The sequence below is a fragment of the Macrobrachium rosenbergii genome, chromosome 44, assembly GCF_040412425.1.
Source record: "Macrobrachium rosenbergii isolate ZJJX-2024 chromosome 44, ASM4041242v1, whole genome shotgun sequence".
NCBI classification, from domain to species: Eukaryota; Metazoa; Arthropoda; class Malacostraca; order Decapoda; family Palaemonidae; genus Macrobrachium; species Macrobrachium rosenbergii.
In genome coordinates, this window is record NC_089784.1 from 34885794 (window position 1) to 34903449 (window position 17656).

At 35.9% G+C, this 17656-nt stretch overlaps 2 protein-coding genes across 3 annotated transcripts in view; both read right to left on the bottom strand.

The window, feature by feature from the left end:
- The window catches only part of LOC136829514 (uncharacterized), a 602709-nt gene extending 595955 nt beyond the window's left edge, over positions 1 to 6754 (bottom strand). The window contains exon 1 of the mRNA XM_067088310.1: positions 6510 to 6754. The gene's annotated coding sequence lies outside the window, so the exon portion shown is untranslated. The remainder of the gene's footprint in view (positions 1 to 6509) is intronic.
- A 7747-nt stretch (positions 6755 to 14501) lies between these two features.
- LOC136829516 (tetratricopeptide repeat protein 39B-like) overlaps positions 14502 to 17656 on the bottom strand; it is a 177265-nt gene continuing 174110 nt past the window's right edge. The window contains exons 13-14 of one of the 2 annotated variants that reach the window (XM_067088312.1): positions 16989 to 17229; positions 14502 to 15926 (exon numbers count right to left, since the gene is read on the bottom strand). In XM_067088312.1, the coding sequence (XP_066944413.1) occupies positions 15686 to 15926; positions 16989 to 17229 (482 nt within the window). In that variant the 3' untranslated portion in view covers positions 14502 to 15685. The remainder of the gene's footprint in view (positions 15927 to 16988; positions 17230 to 17656) is intronic. The other variant, XM_067088311.1, reaches the window with a different exon arrangement.

The window sequence follows — 17656 nt, forward strand, 5'->3', positions numbered from 1 at the left end:
ATGAAGATTCGTCCGTGGTCGACGTCAAGCGCCAGTTCCAGCTAAGAATAGGCCTAAGATTATTATGTAGTACACATTTATTAGCTTAGGCCAAGTCTTGAATTGTTACGTCTAGCCTTAATTAATAATTGTTCTATAATAAATGGTAGCCTCCGAGTGTACATCAGGGCATTTGATATTATATCAATATACAGTAGCCCGAGTAGTAATAACATAATAAGGATTACCAGTAGTTCAAAACTACCGAAGGATGCCTGTTAACCAGCAGCCATAGTAGCAAAATATTTTTCAAGGAAATAAAAAGTGAATGAAAGTTCTACTAAAACATAAACATTGAACATCTCACTTTAACTGTTTTATTATTATTATTATTATTATTATTATTATTATTATTATTATTATTATTATTATACTCGATAATTCGTAAATCTCCCAGAATCTACATTTTTCAATATATTACCCTATCTGTAAATGATACAGTGATATACTGTATATCTTAAGCATTTCCTTACTCACCCCTGTTGACATACACCAAGCATATTCATCAATGGACAATTAGGTCTAAGCCGACAATTAGGCTCACTGGTAAAAAGTAGTTAATTCTGATTATAAATAATGGATATATCTTTTAAATGTGAATAAATTACCAGTCATGTACCACATCGTCACTAAGTAACTTTATTGCAACACGTTGTGCAGGACCTTACAGCTTTCACTTGATGACGAATATAAAACATAGTAGATCGATAAGAAAAGCTAGTATGCACGAGAGACTAATATAGGGATTATTATGTTATGAAGGTGCCTTTATCAGTACACACAATACGCAAACATTTATGGGCACCTGTGCATAAATGTTTGCGTCTATTGGCCTACTGACTACGCGGGTTTGTATATACAACTAATGATCAGCGATCAAGCTCCTTTCTACCAAAGCTAGAACCAGAGGGATTTGGGGAGGGGAGGGGGACAGGCTATTGACTAAGCAGGTAGACCTTGACCCATAGGGGTCCCCAAAACTCCATCTCTAGGTCGTATGGACGGTAGAGTCGTAACGCCAGCAAAATCTATTGAGTCATGAGTCGGACTTGACTCTGGACTCACGAAGTGTGAGTCGCCAATGGACTCACTACACTACAGTTGAACAAGACCTCGGATTCCCAATTCTAGATTCCAAAACGGTTCACCGGAAAACTGTGATCCTAAAGGAAGTGAAGATTGGAGCAATACTAAGTTTAAGAAGTTGAACAGCTAAGGAAGAAGAGATCGATGGTTGTGGATGAAAACTAAAAGGCATATTTCTATCCTATTCGACTTTTCAATTCTTTTTCTTGGATATAAATGACCTTGTGCCCTCCTGTTTGGAATAATACTTTCATATCTAAGGTTCTGGAAAGAAGAGGAACGCCCCATGTGGATCACCGGACTCTGTCCTACCAACAAAAGACTGCCGAAATTAAACAATTCGGGTTATGGTATCTTATCTCTGACAGCCGCGCCCCCCTTCCTCTCCTACACCTGATGTCCCTTCATTGTAGGCACAAATCATCAAATATCAACTCGTAAATTAGACCTATGAACTTGAGTTGAATTGAATATAGAATTGAGGCCAAAGGCCAAGCACTGGGACCTATGAGGTCTTTCAGCGCTAACACGGAAATTGACAGTAAAAATTTGAAAGGTGTAACAGGAGGAAAACCTCGCAGTTGCACTATGAATCAATTGTTAGGAGAGGGTGGAAAGTAAGATGGAAGAGAGAGAATATGAAAGGATGTACAGTAAAAGGAACGAAAGGAGTTGCAGCTAGGGGCCGAAGGCACGTTGCGGAGAACCGTAAGTAACGCCTACAGTGCGCCGCATGAGGTGCACTGATGGCACTACCACCTACGGGGATCGTAAATTAGACCTATGAACTTGACTCGGGTATGTTCCGTATCTTTGAAAACAAAAATTTAATTATGCCTCTATAGCAAGTGATAAATATTCTTACCAACCATACTCATCCTCCAATATAACTTCGCCTTAAAAACACTGCCACTTTCAATTCCCAAGCGGTCTGAAATAAAAAAGAAATTGCTAATTTGCTTCGTTGTAATGGCTATTTTACGCGAGGCACTCATGGCGCGAAAACTTCCTCTCCCCATTTTTTTTAAATACAAAAGTTGCCAGGACAACTTTTTAGATTAGTGAAGGATGCAGTCAAACTTCTTAATTACTGAGGAGTAACGTGGAAAAGCATATTCAACTTTAATTACAAAAAATAACTTCCTAGGCAGAGTTCTTCGAAACAAAAATTTCGGGGGAAAATGAGTTTCCTGACCGAAATTCCTTTCAACTCCTGAAGTCGCTGGTGGGGAAGTTGTGGTTCAGTTATAATAATAATAATAATAATAATAATAATAATAATAATAATAATAATAATAATAGCAAACTGTCTAGTGCCATTCTCGTATATTTTCGAATCTCTAACTTAGAAGCTCAACGTCAGAGAGAGAGAGAGAGAGAGAGAGAGACAGAGAGAGAGACAGAGAGAGAGAGACAGAGAGAGAAAGAGAAAGAGAGAGACAGAGAGAGAGATTGAATTGAACTGAACATAGAATTTAGGCCAAAGGCCAAGCACTAGGATCTATGAGGTCTTTCAGCGCTGAAGCGGAAATTGACAGTAAAAGGTTTGAAAGGTGTAACACAGGAGGAAAACCTCGTAGTTGCACTATGAATCAATTGTTTGGAGAGGGTGAAAAGTAAGATGGAAGAAAGAGAATAGCAGAGGAGGTACAGTAAAAGAAACAAAAAGGGTTACAGCTAGGGGCCGAAGGCACGCTGCAAAGAACCTTAAATAATGCCTACAGTTCACCGCACGAGGAGCACTGACGGCACTACCCCCTTATGGGGTGAGAGAGAGAGAGAGAGAGAGAGAGAGAGAGAGAGATCGCTATTGGCCCCAAGTGCCTTCATAAAGTCTTGCACTTGGCTCCCCAAGATCGAAAAATTTACACATCTCGTATACCATGATACTTGAGACTAATAATAAACACAAAAACAGTAGTAATGATGAAATTTATTTTGTCCTTTCCAAATGCTTATCTAATACCTTTTATCTGAATCTAATACAGGATCTGCTGTTCTTTTATTTAACACTATTTGCAGCTACAGACAGACAGCGCCAGTTCAAGCAAATTCCACTGCAAAATCCACAGAAGCATTTAAAGCCACACCCCCGTAGGGAGGTAGAGCCGTCAGTGCACCTCATGCGCTCCACTGTAGGCATAAGGTTCTTTGCAGCGTGCCTAATGCCCCTAGCTGCAATCCCTTTCGTTTCTTTTACTGTACCTCCTCTCATATTCTCTTTCATCTTACTTTCCACCCCCTCCTAACAATTGATTTATAGTGCAACTGCAAGGCTTTCCTCCTGTTACACCTTTCAAACCTTTCACTGTCAATTCCCGTTTCAGCGATAACTGTGCTTGGCCTTTGGCCTAAATTCTATATTCAATTCAATTCAAAGCCACGCGTGCAGAAGCAATGTCATTCTTGGCGTAAACATAGGCCTTCATAGGCCTACGGAAGCAGACCACCACTTACAGAATATCAACAAAGTTAACATAAAATGTTAATTCTATGTTCCACCAAGACTACGATAACCTTGCCACTTAAACTCCAAGAGCATTATCATTACAAATTCAAATTCAAATGCAATTACATATAATTACATGAATTACATATATTTTTAAAAATCACAAAGATAAAATCTTACTCGGAGAAAATCTAAAGTAAAAATAGTTTCCTCTGCTGCATAACAGGTAATCACTGTGTTCTCCTTGCAGTCTTATCAGCTCTTTACTCAAATTGATCCATCATTTATCTTCAAAATTATCATTCTTCTTCAGTAACTGCTTAACACTTTTCACAGTAGTTTTATGTAACAAATTGTCGACATTGATACTTGCGTTTAAGGAAATAGACTAATTTTTATACATCACTGATTCTTTAAGAACAAAGCAGTTAGTGAAATAAAAAGAAAGTTAGTGAAATAAAAAGAAATAATTGTTAATTCATGATCATATCCCTCATATCCCTTCTTGAAAAATGAAAACGCTCTACCACCAATGTCCGTTACCGGTGGCGTGGAGGACATAAGAGAAGGAAGCAATCTGGAGCACTGAGTATTCACGATGGTTTACTCCGAGAACTCGAGTTCGGAACGATTAGACCGTATTATTTTCGGCCGTCACAACTTAGGCCATATGAAGTTTAGGCCGCCGCCGTAAGCTCCTTGGGACGCCGTGCTTAGTAATAGCCCCTCGGGGAACAGAGTTTTATATGCACCCATTTCGGCCGTTTGCCAGTTTGGATGTTACGGCCTAAATGACTTACGGGACGAAACCTTCCAGTCTACATTTACCTCGTTCACATCGGGGCTTTGTAAATCAACTGGAACAATTGGTATTAAACAGTTTAACCCTGTTGTCAGCAGACAAAAAAAAATGAAAATGACAAAGAATACCATTAGTCTTACGTTTTACATCAGTGATTATTGGACTTGCATCAAATAAATGTCTTGTGCTGGTCAGAACGTGTCCCAAATGTTTGACCTTATTCACAACCTTTAGCTGTGCTCCACAAAATGTTAGTTGTACAGGAATACCTTAATCATCGAACAAAATAGCTTCACATTTGTCAGGGTTAAGTGTTAACTCATACTGACGACTAAAACTTTCACAAACACCCAACAAAATCTTATGCTTCGGTTTGTGGGAGAGAGCAAACTGATATCGTCAGCATATACAAAACAAGTAAAAAATATGCGCCGAAGTTTCTTCGGCGCAACCGAGTTTTCTGCACAGCCGCTACAGCATATAATCAAGGCCACCGAAAATAGATCTATCTTCGGTAGTCTCGGTATAATGCTGTATGAGCCGCGGCCGATGAAACTTTAACCATTGCCCGGTTGTGGCCTATCCTACATCGTTGTCAGAACCAAGATTATGGCTAACTTTAACCTTAATTTTTTTTTTTTTTTAACTACTGAGGCAAGAGGGCAGCAATTTGGGATGTTTGATGATTGGAGGGTGGATGATCAACATACCAATTTGCAGCCCTCAAGCCGCAGTAGTTTTTAAGATCTGAGGGCGGACAGAAAAAAGGGCGGACGGACAGTCAAAGCCGACACAATAGTGTTCTTTTATAGAAAACTAAAACAAACATAAAAAAAATAGGATAAGGCACGTTCAATGAAATCTCTATAGAATAACAAACGTCATGTAAAAAAAATGCCTGGAACAGTGTGCACTCTATATATACCGTGAACTCGTTGATTATGCTTGCATAAGCATAGGCCTATACGCTTGCGCTGTAAATGTAGTGCTTGGTAATGCTTTGGAAATTAGCTTCAGTTGATAAAGAATCCTTGCTTTGCTGAACCCATTAAGTGAATAAGAATATGCTAACAACCCTTAAAGGCACAACGGAGTACACTTTTTTAATTACATCATGTAATTCTACAGTTGACGCAAATAAATAAAATGGTGCCAATACAGAGCCTAGGTTTTGATCTGTGGTTGTATTATACATTCATGTAATATACTGTATGATAATACCTTAAATAATTGGCTGCGATGCCAATGACAAATTAAAGTTAAAAACCTGAGCATAAGTGACAATGAAAAACGATTAATTATCTTTCTGCAACAATAAAGTAAAATGGTAAAACATGTACCTACAGTATAATATGATTGTTTCCTAGACCGAGTCTGTCGGTGGCAGGTGGTTGTGGTAGGAAAGTTGTTCGGATGGGGGAGCTGTTCGGATAACTATCACTGAATAAAGGGAAATTTCTAATGTGTTTTTACAAGCTTTTGTTCATTTTGAACATTCAGCTTAAACGAAGGATGGCTGAACATTCCTCGGAGACGGGAATCATAAGCTAATTCATTACATCTAGACCTAGGTGTAGGTTCTGAGTATGGGCGTGCAAGCACTTGGTGCAAGTCGGGATATTTAAAAGTAACCGGAGGCTTTATTAGGGGTTATGTCATTATTTGGTAGCCGCAGTAACAGCGAAAAACGTTGTTCCCAAGACAAAATGTGGCAGAAAGCTTTTTCGTGAAGATGGAGTACGCGCCTAAGGTTAGAATGTTTGACCACAAGCTAAAGAGCATCATATAGGGCTAGGCCTATTATACAGTGAAAATAGATAAAAATACAACCGTACTGCAAAGATGGATATAAAGTTACCTACATGTTACAGATTTCAGAATGATAAAAACGAAAACATTGATTAAACATGTCTGTCAGCTATCAACAGCTGTGAAAGTAAACCACCACAAAGTCGCTCACCTTAGGCCTATGCAATTTTCAACAGCTTTGCACCTGATACACGACGTTAGTAGACGTTAAGCTATAAGAAAACGTATTTATGAGTTTAACATGGGAATAAGGAGGAGAATTGCAAAAGAAAGTCTTGTATTTCTGGATAAAAATACACAAGGCGAAAAATATTTGCAACTTACCCTGCCAATCCAAACGTCAAAGCGCCATCATCAGTAAACTTGACAAATGCGAACACAGATTGGCACATTTACAGTTTTCCATAACACAGAAAGTTTCCTTGAAGCCATGGTGCACTTACGGACATCCGCAGACGTCAGCTAAAACAGGAAACCCGTCCGAAAATGTCTTAATTCTAACATTTACGCTCTAACCACTTCGACAACGTTAACAAGGGCATACTGCTTCTCCATTGCGCATGCGCATTAAATGACTATTGAATTTCATCTTCATTATCCTACGGTACCTCATTATGATAAACACAACGAGGGTATTTTTATAGTTGGTTGGTATCTAATTTGGAATTCAATTATCTATATTTTACAGGTAGCTTAAGATGTTTACCATACATGAAAACGGTTAGGTCTAGAGACCCAAGTCCCCCAACATATTGACGACTATGGTGAGATGACTTAGGAACAGGGAAAAAGGGATAACGTTTAATAAATTACGTAACCGATTGGTTTCTCGCCAAACGTCTAAAAATTAAGCTTCCGTAAGAAGGGAGCGCAGTCAGTGCACCTCGTACGGACCACTGTACGCATTACTTAAGGTTCTTTCCAGCGTGCCTTCGGCCCCCAGCTGTGACCCCTTTCGTTCTTTTTACTGTACCTCCTTTCATATTCTCTTCCATCTTATTTTCCAACCACTCCTAACAACTGATTCATAGTGCAACTGCAAAGTTTTCCTCCTGTTACACCTTTTAAACTTTTACTGTTAATTTCTGTTTCAGCACTGAATGACCTAATTGGTCCCAAGGCTTGGCCTTTGGCCTAAATTCTATATTCAATTCCATTCAGTTCTAAAAATTAAGTTATGCAATAATTTCTTACGATTGATGTTACCAGCCTGATATGGTATTTGACCCTAGGTTATGTCTGGTAAAGTTACGTTAGGATAGTCTGTTATTGCCATTCCCAAATTTTGTTGCCCAATGCTGAGGGTTCCAGGTGAAGGTAGACCCCTTACCCTAGTAATACCAGGTGCTCTAGATTTGGAATAGTTAGGTCAAGTTGCAGTTAGAGTAACACTCCCTACCCAGCCAGTGTTCCAGGGGATCCTTTGACCAAACCCCCAAGAATCACTACTTACCTCGGTATTTTATGACTTATCTGGCATTGTCATGCATCAAATTTAACTGCTTAGATTTATGGTTCAGTATTTGTGTGACTGTGATAGTCCTTGTCAGTTACTTCATGATATTAAGGAACAAGTTTTTTTTATTTGAATAGGGCTATCTGTCAAGCATGAAAGGCATCACAATAAGTAGGTACAATATATTAGAAAGGAACCTTGAAGGTGAAAAATGATAAATGGTGCAGTAGTAAAACAAGTAAAAAATGCACTGAAGTTTTTTCGGCTCAGTCGAGTTTTCTGTGCAGCATATAATGCTGTATGAAACTTTATCCCATGGGCCATGAACTCTTAGCCACAGCCCGTGAGAGTCGGCCACAGTTGGGTGGAGGCCTCAGCCACGGTCCGGTGGTGGCCTGTGTTGTTGGTACATATAGTGGTGCCAGAAGTAAGATTATGGCTAACTTTAACCTTAAATAAAATTTAAACTACTGAGGCTACAGGGCTGTAATTTGGTATGTTTGATGATTGGAGGGTGGATGATCAACATTCCAAATTGCAGCCCTCTAGCCATAGTAGTTTTAAGATAAGAGGGCGGACAGAAAAGGGGAACAGAAAATGCGGACGGACAGACAAAGCCGGCACAATAGTTTTCTTTTACAGAAAACTAAAAATGGTCCCCCATATTATAGAAAGGAGCCTTGAAATTAAAAAATGACTGGTAATTTGCAAATTAATAATAAAACCTTTTAGAATCATATGAATTTTCTTCTCTCATTGAAAGCACAGTTAAAACTATATAAGGTATTATTAGAATTATTTACAATATTTTCATTTCCACCACATTGCAGAGCAGCAGTGCAACACTGCAAAACTAAAATTCAGTAAAAATGAAAAACTGGGGAGATTTTGAAAATATCTGGGAGCTTGAGAGTTTTTATTGGCTAAATAGTTGTCAAACAATTACCTTAGACATGAAAAAAGTAGGTTGCACAAGTGTAAATTTACTGATATGCAAAGTTTTTGTCAAAGATGACAGGAAGGATCCGAGAGGTGACAGAGTACTGCCAAGGGACCTTGCCTGATATTACACAATCCTCCTGTGCTTTCAGAGCTGTCTGTCCATCAAGACTGGACCTCTCTGTTGGGTCTGACCACGTCAGCTACTCAACTGAATTGAATTGAATATAGAACTTGGGCCAAAGGCCAAGCACTGAGACCAATGAGGTCATTCAATGCTGAAACAGAAATTGACAGTAAAATTTTGAAAGATGTAATGAAGAAAACCTCACAGTTGCACTATGAATCAGTTGTTAGAAGAGGGTGGAAAGTAAGATGGAAGAAAAAGAAAATGAAAGGAGGTACAGTAAATGGAAAGAATGGAGTTGCAGCTAGGCGCCAAACCTTAAGTAATGCCTACAGTGCGCCACATGAGGTGCACTGATGGCACTAAGGAGCAATAAGAATCTTTTTCAGGGATGTGCAGGGGTCATAAACCAAAAAGGAGCTAGTCAAAGGCAATTCTAGGTAATATATTTGCTCCAGTTATGTAAACCTCAGTGACAGGATTTTGATTCTGATAGTTGCTCCCACTCCAGATAAGGGTTTATGAGTTGAGGGGAGAGGTGGATATCATTGGATGACTACTCATACTTGTTGGATAAATACCTGCATTTTGTATTTATCACCAGTCTTCCCTTCAGTTTTGATGATAATGTTGTTGTTATCAGTTACTGTCAACAGTACCCATTTACCAGTGATGCACTAAAAGGAACCCTAAACCTGCATTCCTTAAATGTAAAATCACATGGGAAATAACAACTCTACATTGGCTAAAGAAGAAAAAAATAATGTTGTTTAGCACTGGGCCCTGTATAGTGCATTATTAGCTCTTTTGTATAGTGCAGTATTAGCTATTAAAGTTATCATTTTCTCTTCCAAACAGGTGTTCAAAAATCCCCAAAGTAAACTGTAAGGTTAAGTTAAATAACACATCTGGTCATCATGAATTTATTGCTTTTCAAATTCCTCATTTTTTTATATAGCTTTGGATCTATTTTCACTAGTAACATTTGCTGCTTGAATTTTACACTGTTAAATGCTTGGAGCGGTATTTTTCAGTACTTCTAACAAGAGTACAGTACAGATTACTGTGAAGTATTCGTGCTCTTATTACCAAACATAAATATTAATTCTAATATCCTGCAACTGTGTTTATGTTTTTTGGTGATGAGTATTGTATTCTATATCATCCTTACAGTATGAATTTTCAGTGCTATTCATGTTGCATAGTATTTTTTTTTCAACAAAACAAAATGCAAAGTACCACACACATATGACAGATAAATGTGAAAACAGTCAGTCATCAGCTATGTACAAAACATGACAATTCAGTTTTTGATACTCACGCATCACTCAGAATTCTCACACGACAAAAGTTCATGAGTAAAAGGTTCTGTTTTATAATACAAGTGAAAGGAAACATTGATATATTATCCCTCTTTACAGAATGGTGGTCATGTGACCTCATATAACTTAACTAGCACTCTTTAAAAGGTTAAAGGCATCTTGTATATAATAATAAATGTCAAAATAGTTTGATTTTTTTTTTTGGTCATTAACACTTTATTCCATTGTGTACACCTTTCAGCTAATTTAAATGTGTGACTTACAAGAAAACTGGAATGGCACCATTTAATGGAATGTTGACCCTTCATATTTCTGATATGCAGCGAGAACAGACCAACAACTTCTCTAAATAAACAAAAATCATTTTTCATACAATACACTTTTTTTAAGTAGAGATGGTGATCACTGTTGCTCTTTGAAACATGAACACCTGATGGAATAAACAGCTCCTAAACAGCTCCATGCCACTGAACTGCTCTGCTAAAATCTAGTAACAAACAAAATAATATTAAGTTTCAATATCACAAAGAATGCATGAGAGAATTAAAAAAAAAAAAAAAAGCAAGTATCAGTAGCTTCAACGAATGCTAAATGAGACATTCTTTTTATTTTTATGAAGCAATCATACAGACACTTTGTACAATATATCTTATTGGAAGCAGCAAACTATATGAACTCAAATGCTGAGCTTAAATTAAAATTATAGTAAGACCTCACTATTTTTCAGAAAGTATGTTCAAAATTACACTGTAATTCTGATATTTCAGTGTAATTCTAAAAACTTGTATTTCAAAGATTCAAGGGTGTAATCATAGTGAAAAAAATTGCAGTGTTTGAGTGGATATAAGTCATAAGCTCAAGAAAAATAAAGCTTTTGCCTCATAACTGATATAACGACCTAGAATTAGCTTCCTAGCAATGACTTGTGCCTAAAATTCTAAATAAGATTTCATGACCTAAAATTCAACAAAGACTGGGTTAGGAAATCAGTGTACAGTATTTAATTATTATATCCACTGCTAACAATTTATTTAATTTTGTAACCTGGCAATCATTCACAAATTAATGACAGAATATCATAGATCAGGAGGCTGATGTAAAGGTCAACCAAATATCATAAACCAGGAGGCTGGTGTAAAGGTCATTCACTGTGTATTTTATACCTGATAGTATTGCAAAATGTTAATGTTCAGTTCATCTCTACTGTGATGGGATGTACTACATTCAAATATGCAAGCATTTTTTGAAACCATTTTAAAATAAAATATAAAATGATTAAATATGACAATTCCACATTATCCTCTTACATCTGATACACATACAGCAATCTACCGGATATTAAATAGGAACTTGGACGATAAAAATTCTTATGCTGTCATACAGGTATACGTAACCAGCAAAGCCTTCACAATTCTGACTGAGGGCACCCTGGTAGTCTGGTTCCATCTCTTTCTAGGAATGCAAATTGCAGTACTTATGCTGCAAAATTTGGTTTCCTTATACTCTTGTTCCATACTGCTTTTGCATGGCTCGTCTCTTAGAGTTTTCATTTGTTTATATCAGACTAAATTTGCAATATTCTTTACTGTAATTAAACTTCAGACTTCTGTATACAATGTACCAAACTCTTAAATTTTAAGTTTCCATGGGTGCAAGTAATTAAAGATATGTATAAATGTAATCAGCTTAACATTTCTATAATTTTTATCAAAATTTTATTGTAAATTTAAAAAATAATGCATTTTGACAAAATTGGCACAGTACTGTAACCATGACACCAGTTTGTAATAATAATGTAATCATTTCCCTTTTAATAATGGGGAATTACAAAAAACAAAGTAACAGTTTGATATAAGGTTTCTTTTGAAGGTGTAACTGCAGAAGAATATCTGTTTCAAATGACCTCATTGTTCGACTTTGTGTTAGTGGTGAAACTGAATAAAAAACTATGCTTTAAAGATTCCTCATTAAAAACCTGAATACTGTACCTAGACTACATTAAATAATATTGCCTAATGCGTTTGTGTAACTTACCCAACAAATGAGACTCATGGTCAGTGTACCAGTGACAGAAGTTTTAGGCTGACTCCTACTACAGAGATTTAACCCACACACAATACCTTGGCTTTCCAAATGACTTATGAACCTACTGTATTTTCTTCACCTTAAAACAACAACAATAAACATTTTTTTTAAGTGTGAAACTGAATAAAAAACTATGCTTTAAAGATTCCTCATTAAAAACCTGAATACTGTACCTTTTAAATAATACTGCCTAATGCGTTTGTGTAACTTATGAGACTCAACCAGTGACAGTTTTAGCTGACTCCTACTACAGAGATTTAACCCACACACAATACCTTGGCTTTCCAAAAGACTTATGAACCTACTGTATTTTCTTCACCTTAAAACATCAACAATAAACATTTTTTTTAAGTGTGAAAATTTTTTATATTCAAGAAGTGAGGTCTTACTAAATATTTTGGAAGATACAAGTTCACTTACACTACAGACATTGAAAGCCCTGAAAATAATACCTGTATATGGAAGCCATGAATACCTCACAGAAAGCTAGGAGGCAAATTGTATGTAGTAGATGGCTTCTGTATAAATAAGTACAATTCATGACAAAACCATACACATCGTGGGGTGGGGGGAACCCCAAAATCCTCCTCAGGTAACTCCTACAATTTACAACAGTAAAAATGTAATCATAAACTGAATGTATACTAATAATTATTTTACCATAATGTAGGTATCATTTCCATTCTAAAAATTCTCGTGCACTGTGTCAAGCTCTCATTCATAAAACAGTACACACTTTTATGGCACAGCATGTAGTGTTGGTAAACTTTTTTTTCTGCAAACCATTAAAATCATATATAATGCTAGTTACTTAGCCAAAAAAAAAAAAATATTGCTGCATAATGTACATCTTGTACATGTTCAAAAGAGGTAAGTACTTTTTTCAAGAAAAAACGCAGCAAAAATGCTGACATATAAGCATGCAGTATTGTTGGACGTATCAATAAATACAGTAGTTTGGAATGTATTCTAGAGGATTGCTCCACTACAAATGAAGCTAAAAACTCATTAATCTATTTCTTTTAAATGTTATTGCACTGATATGATAAAGAGTAGTTCATATGCTTTACAGAATTCCCATCTTGCTATTTGATTTTGTACCAGTAATTCATTTGCAAAGGTTTGATTCAAGACTAATGTAATGTAGACAGAACTTGCAGACAGCTCTAAACAAGACTGAAAGGTTGTATATAAGCCTTATTGGAGCAGATGAAATATAGAGACTACTTAAGTATGTATAGCAGTTCACACTAAGTATGACTTTGAATACAGCACTCTTGATTAGCAATTAACTTTAGCCACCAAACTACAAGGTTTTGGACTTTGAGCTAGTGTGATTGAAAGAATAAAAGCCCTAGGTTAAAAACTACTACCAGATACCATCAAGGTTATTATTTAGCATGCCCACATCTAATCTAAGGGGATAACCGCATGGTACCAACAGATGTTCTTTCTGTTGCTAAAAACTCCCAATTCCCATTCTTCCACTTTTAGACTGGCCACCTTGCAAGCAAATGCATCTCCTGAAAGATGGCTTTTCCTCCACACAGTTACAAAGCTCATTAGATGCAAGACATTTTAACTTGGAAAACTGTGCATAAAATTACTAGCAATTTAACTATATGATATGGATGTAAATTCAAGCTTCCCAAATACAGTACTTCAAAATATGCGTATTTTGAGTTACCGTTTTTAGAGATCTATACCTTTTCTCATTCTTTTCTGCATCAGAATTCACCAAGTTCAATTTCAGTTAATGATACTGTCATCTACTGACAGTAGACTCTTTAAAAATTGTAATATATTGACAGTAGACTCTTTAAAAATTATAATATAAATTGCTACAATGTTCTCAAATGATGAGTGGATTCAACTGAGCACTCTACTGGCTTCATTTAACTTTTACAAAATCTCTGCATTCAAATTTAAAATTAAAATAGTAATTTTACAAAAATCCATTTCTCACACTAAGAAGTTATCAGTAAATAAACTTGTTAGTGGTCACCAGAGCCTATTGCCATTCAAGTCAATCTTTACCTTGTTAATGCAAGAAGCTTTTTCCCCAAATAAGTTTTATTTTAATCACAGTAATGACAGATATGTTCACTATGCCTACAGTTGCCCAGAAAAAAAATCCTTCCATACTACTTTAATTAGCTTCCACATGTAACTGGACAATCTTTTCCTTCATAAATCAGAACAACACAATCAAAATTCTTCATCATAACATCATCACTTCTCCCAGATGGTAAAATTGGATGCTGGACAAATTAATAGTTTCACTACTTTTGTGTACTGCTGACATGCACACCCATGTAAGTATATAAACTGCAAGTAGTGCTCTTAATTTAACATAAGGCCATTATTTCTATTTCATGTCAAACTGCTTTTTCCTTCTTCCTCAATGGCGTCAGCCACCTTACTTTAAACTCTAAGAAATATTTCAATGATAGTTACGTTTTGTAACTTCCTGATACAGAATATACAAAAATAGTTGAAGCTTCATTTATCCATCTTGTACTCATAACTTTTAATAATCAAAATGTACTGAAAAGCAAAATACTTAACTTCTTTGGTTGCGACAGGCTTGGAAACAATTTTGCATGTATTACACAAATCCTATCATAAAATCTAAAGTGAGTTCTTTTCTAGAGTAACCTGTACTCTAAAACTAAAAGGAACAGTTGCTAAAAGGACCTTAAACCTTCGAATGCTGTATTGAGTAAATAGTGCAAAAGGCTCTGTAACTTCTTTTAGAGAAAATTAGACACTCATTCTGATAACACTAACAGCATCTGGAAAATTTGATTAATATACAGCACTACTTAATAACAAAATATCATCTACATATTTCATGTATATCTATATATATATATATTTATATTCTTTATATACAAAAGGACTTGGACATTCCTTATATAATTTTCCTAAAATCTGAATGAATGGAGATTTCATCTTTCAAATATATCTTTTAATCCTCTTATTTACAATTATGAGAATAACTTGTGTGAAAAGATAATGTACTGTAAACAATATGAGCTCTTAAATTATAGACTGCATGTATACTGTACACTGAATGCAATAGAGGTGTATCTGTGTTGCTTTAAACCATTACATTTTGATATACATAGAATATCTAAGACACTGCTGAATAAAAATGAATCTTTCCATTCCAACACAAATTGCCAATTACCATTTGTTATTCTTAGGCAAAATTCTTCCAGTAAAATAGAAAAAAACTTTCCGACAATATCAAATACCTGATGCCATCACTTGCAACACATAAGTGTAATGATATAAAAATCCTAACCACGTTCATTATGAATGAAAATCTTGTTATATAAACATTAAATTGGGCAACTATGTACCAGACAGTTCCCAACTGTACAGTAACGTTTAAAACCAGCGGTATGTTCACATTTAAAATACTTAGACGAAAAATTATTAGTGTTAACAATTTGCCTCAGTGTCTGAGACACAGAAGCATTTTAAAAAATGCTGAGGCTATTGACTAGCATCATATAAAACACTTTCATATGATGATCAAAAGAGAGGTGGGGTCAGGTCATCATCACAGATTATTACTGACTGCAGCATGCGGTTTCAGCGAGTCTCCATTCAGGTGTTTCTCCATGCCGTTTGCCTCCATCTTGGCTATGCTTGGAGAGGGGGACCGGCTCAAAGAAGGATAATCCTCGAGAGGAGCAAGTCCTTCATGGCTAGTGCCCTTCTGAATGCCTTGGATCTTGTTCAGTGTTGCGTGAATTCTGAAGTGTAATCTTGATTCCAAAGAATAGCTCTTGTAGTTATTTCTGTAAAAGGAGAAAACAATTTTGTTGTAAGCGCTGGAAAGAATGACCAGTCACTTAATGACAAATATTAAAACTAGAAAACATAACAACATATTTGTTTAGACAGCAAACTTTTGAATTTACAGCACATTCAAAACAAACTCTGGTCTTTATTTCTCACATACTGGTTGCAACTTACTGAATAGGATCTAAGTTCTGAGGATCAAACCATTTGGGGCAGTCTTTTGAGAGTTAAAGAATGCTAATTTAGTGGTCAACTTAAACTTAAATAGTACAGTAAAAAAAACTTGATAACAGAATAAAATGAAAATTATATTTACTTAATTTGTTTCCAAAACTGAACATTAGCTGTTGGTTGACGTATGGACACATGCATAAAATGTGCTCAATGAAATCTGGTCAAGTAAGTTTTTCATTAAATATCAAACAGACAAGACAAAGTTGCTAACTATAACATTCTTTTTGGTATGAAGAATGCCACTGTTTCTACTTTACTGATCTTGTTATTCCCCTTAATGACCACAGCAGCAGGGATACAACTGATTTGGTTCAGTGTCAGGCATACACACAGATTAAAAAACCCTTGCTTTGGTTATTTTCTTTAGGTTCTTCCATGACACTTCTGATACCTTTTTCATTCTTCTATGATCTTTCTTTGCTAAAATTATGAATTAGTTTTGGGTGCCAACTGTATATTTTCACATGGTAATAGTAACTGTATAGTGGTAGGAAAATACTGCAAACTCTGGCCAATCAGGTGGCAAGAGCAAAACAGAATGTGTGAAATGAATATAACAGAATCCTCAGATATACATGTATAATGTATTTCATTAATTTGAATAAGAATAAAATCTCATTCACATCACTGGGGATGTAAACAGTACAAGTAATTCTTAATACTGCTTAGGAATTTCCTGTAAAATTTGTTTGAAAAGCTAAAACAGTATAATTTTTACCCTTGAACCAGTTCAAGGTGACAGATCTGATTCAATCACAATAAAAGTATGAAACTCTAAAATACATTTATAAAGTTTACCTCTCAGTAAATATATATGTACTTACTTGGTGTGTTCCAATATGATTTTGGCTTGGTCCAAATCATTAGCGCGTAGCAAGAGAAGTCCAATTTCCAGTAAAGCATTAGGAACCAAGTAGTTATCTTCTTTAATTTTCTTCTCATTGTTGACAACGAATTTAAAGCACTCCTCTGCTTGCAAGGGTGAATTCATGTATGCTAAACAAGCTCCTTTAACAAGGTGGCTCAGGAGGTAGTCATCCCAGAAGTACTCATTGCGGCTTTCAACTGAAAAATTAATGTAGTCGTAAGTCTCAGGAAAATAATGGTTCTTATTGTTACTGATCTTCTTTGGATATGTACTTAAATGAAAGTCATGATGAGGATATCATTTTCATAACGGCAACTGCACAGCTGCTATAAAATCACACTAAAAATAACCTTTAAGCAATAATGGAATGGAATATAAATTTAGGCCACAGTCAAGGCACTGGGACCTATGAGGTCATTCAGCACTGAAACAGAACCTGAGAGTAAAAAGGTTTTAAAGGAGTAACAGGAGGTAAACTTCACAGTTGCACTATGAAATGAAACTGTTAGGAGAGGATGGAAAGTAAGATGGAAGAGAGAGAATATGAACAGTGGTACAGTAAAAGGAATGAAAGGGGTGGCAGCTAGGAGCTGAAAATACGCTGCAAAGAACCTTAAATAATGT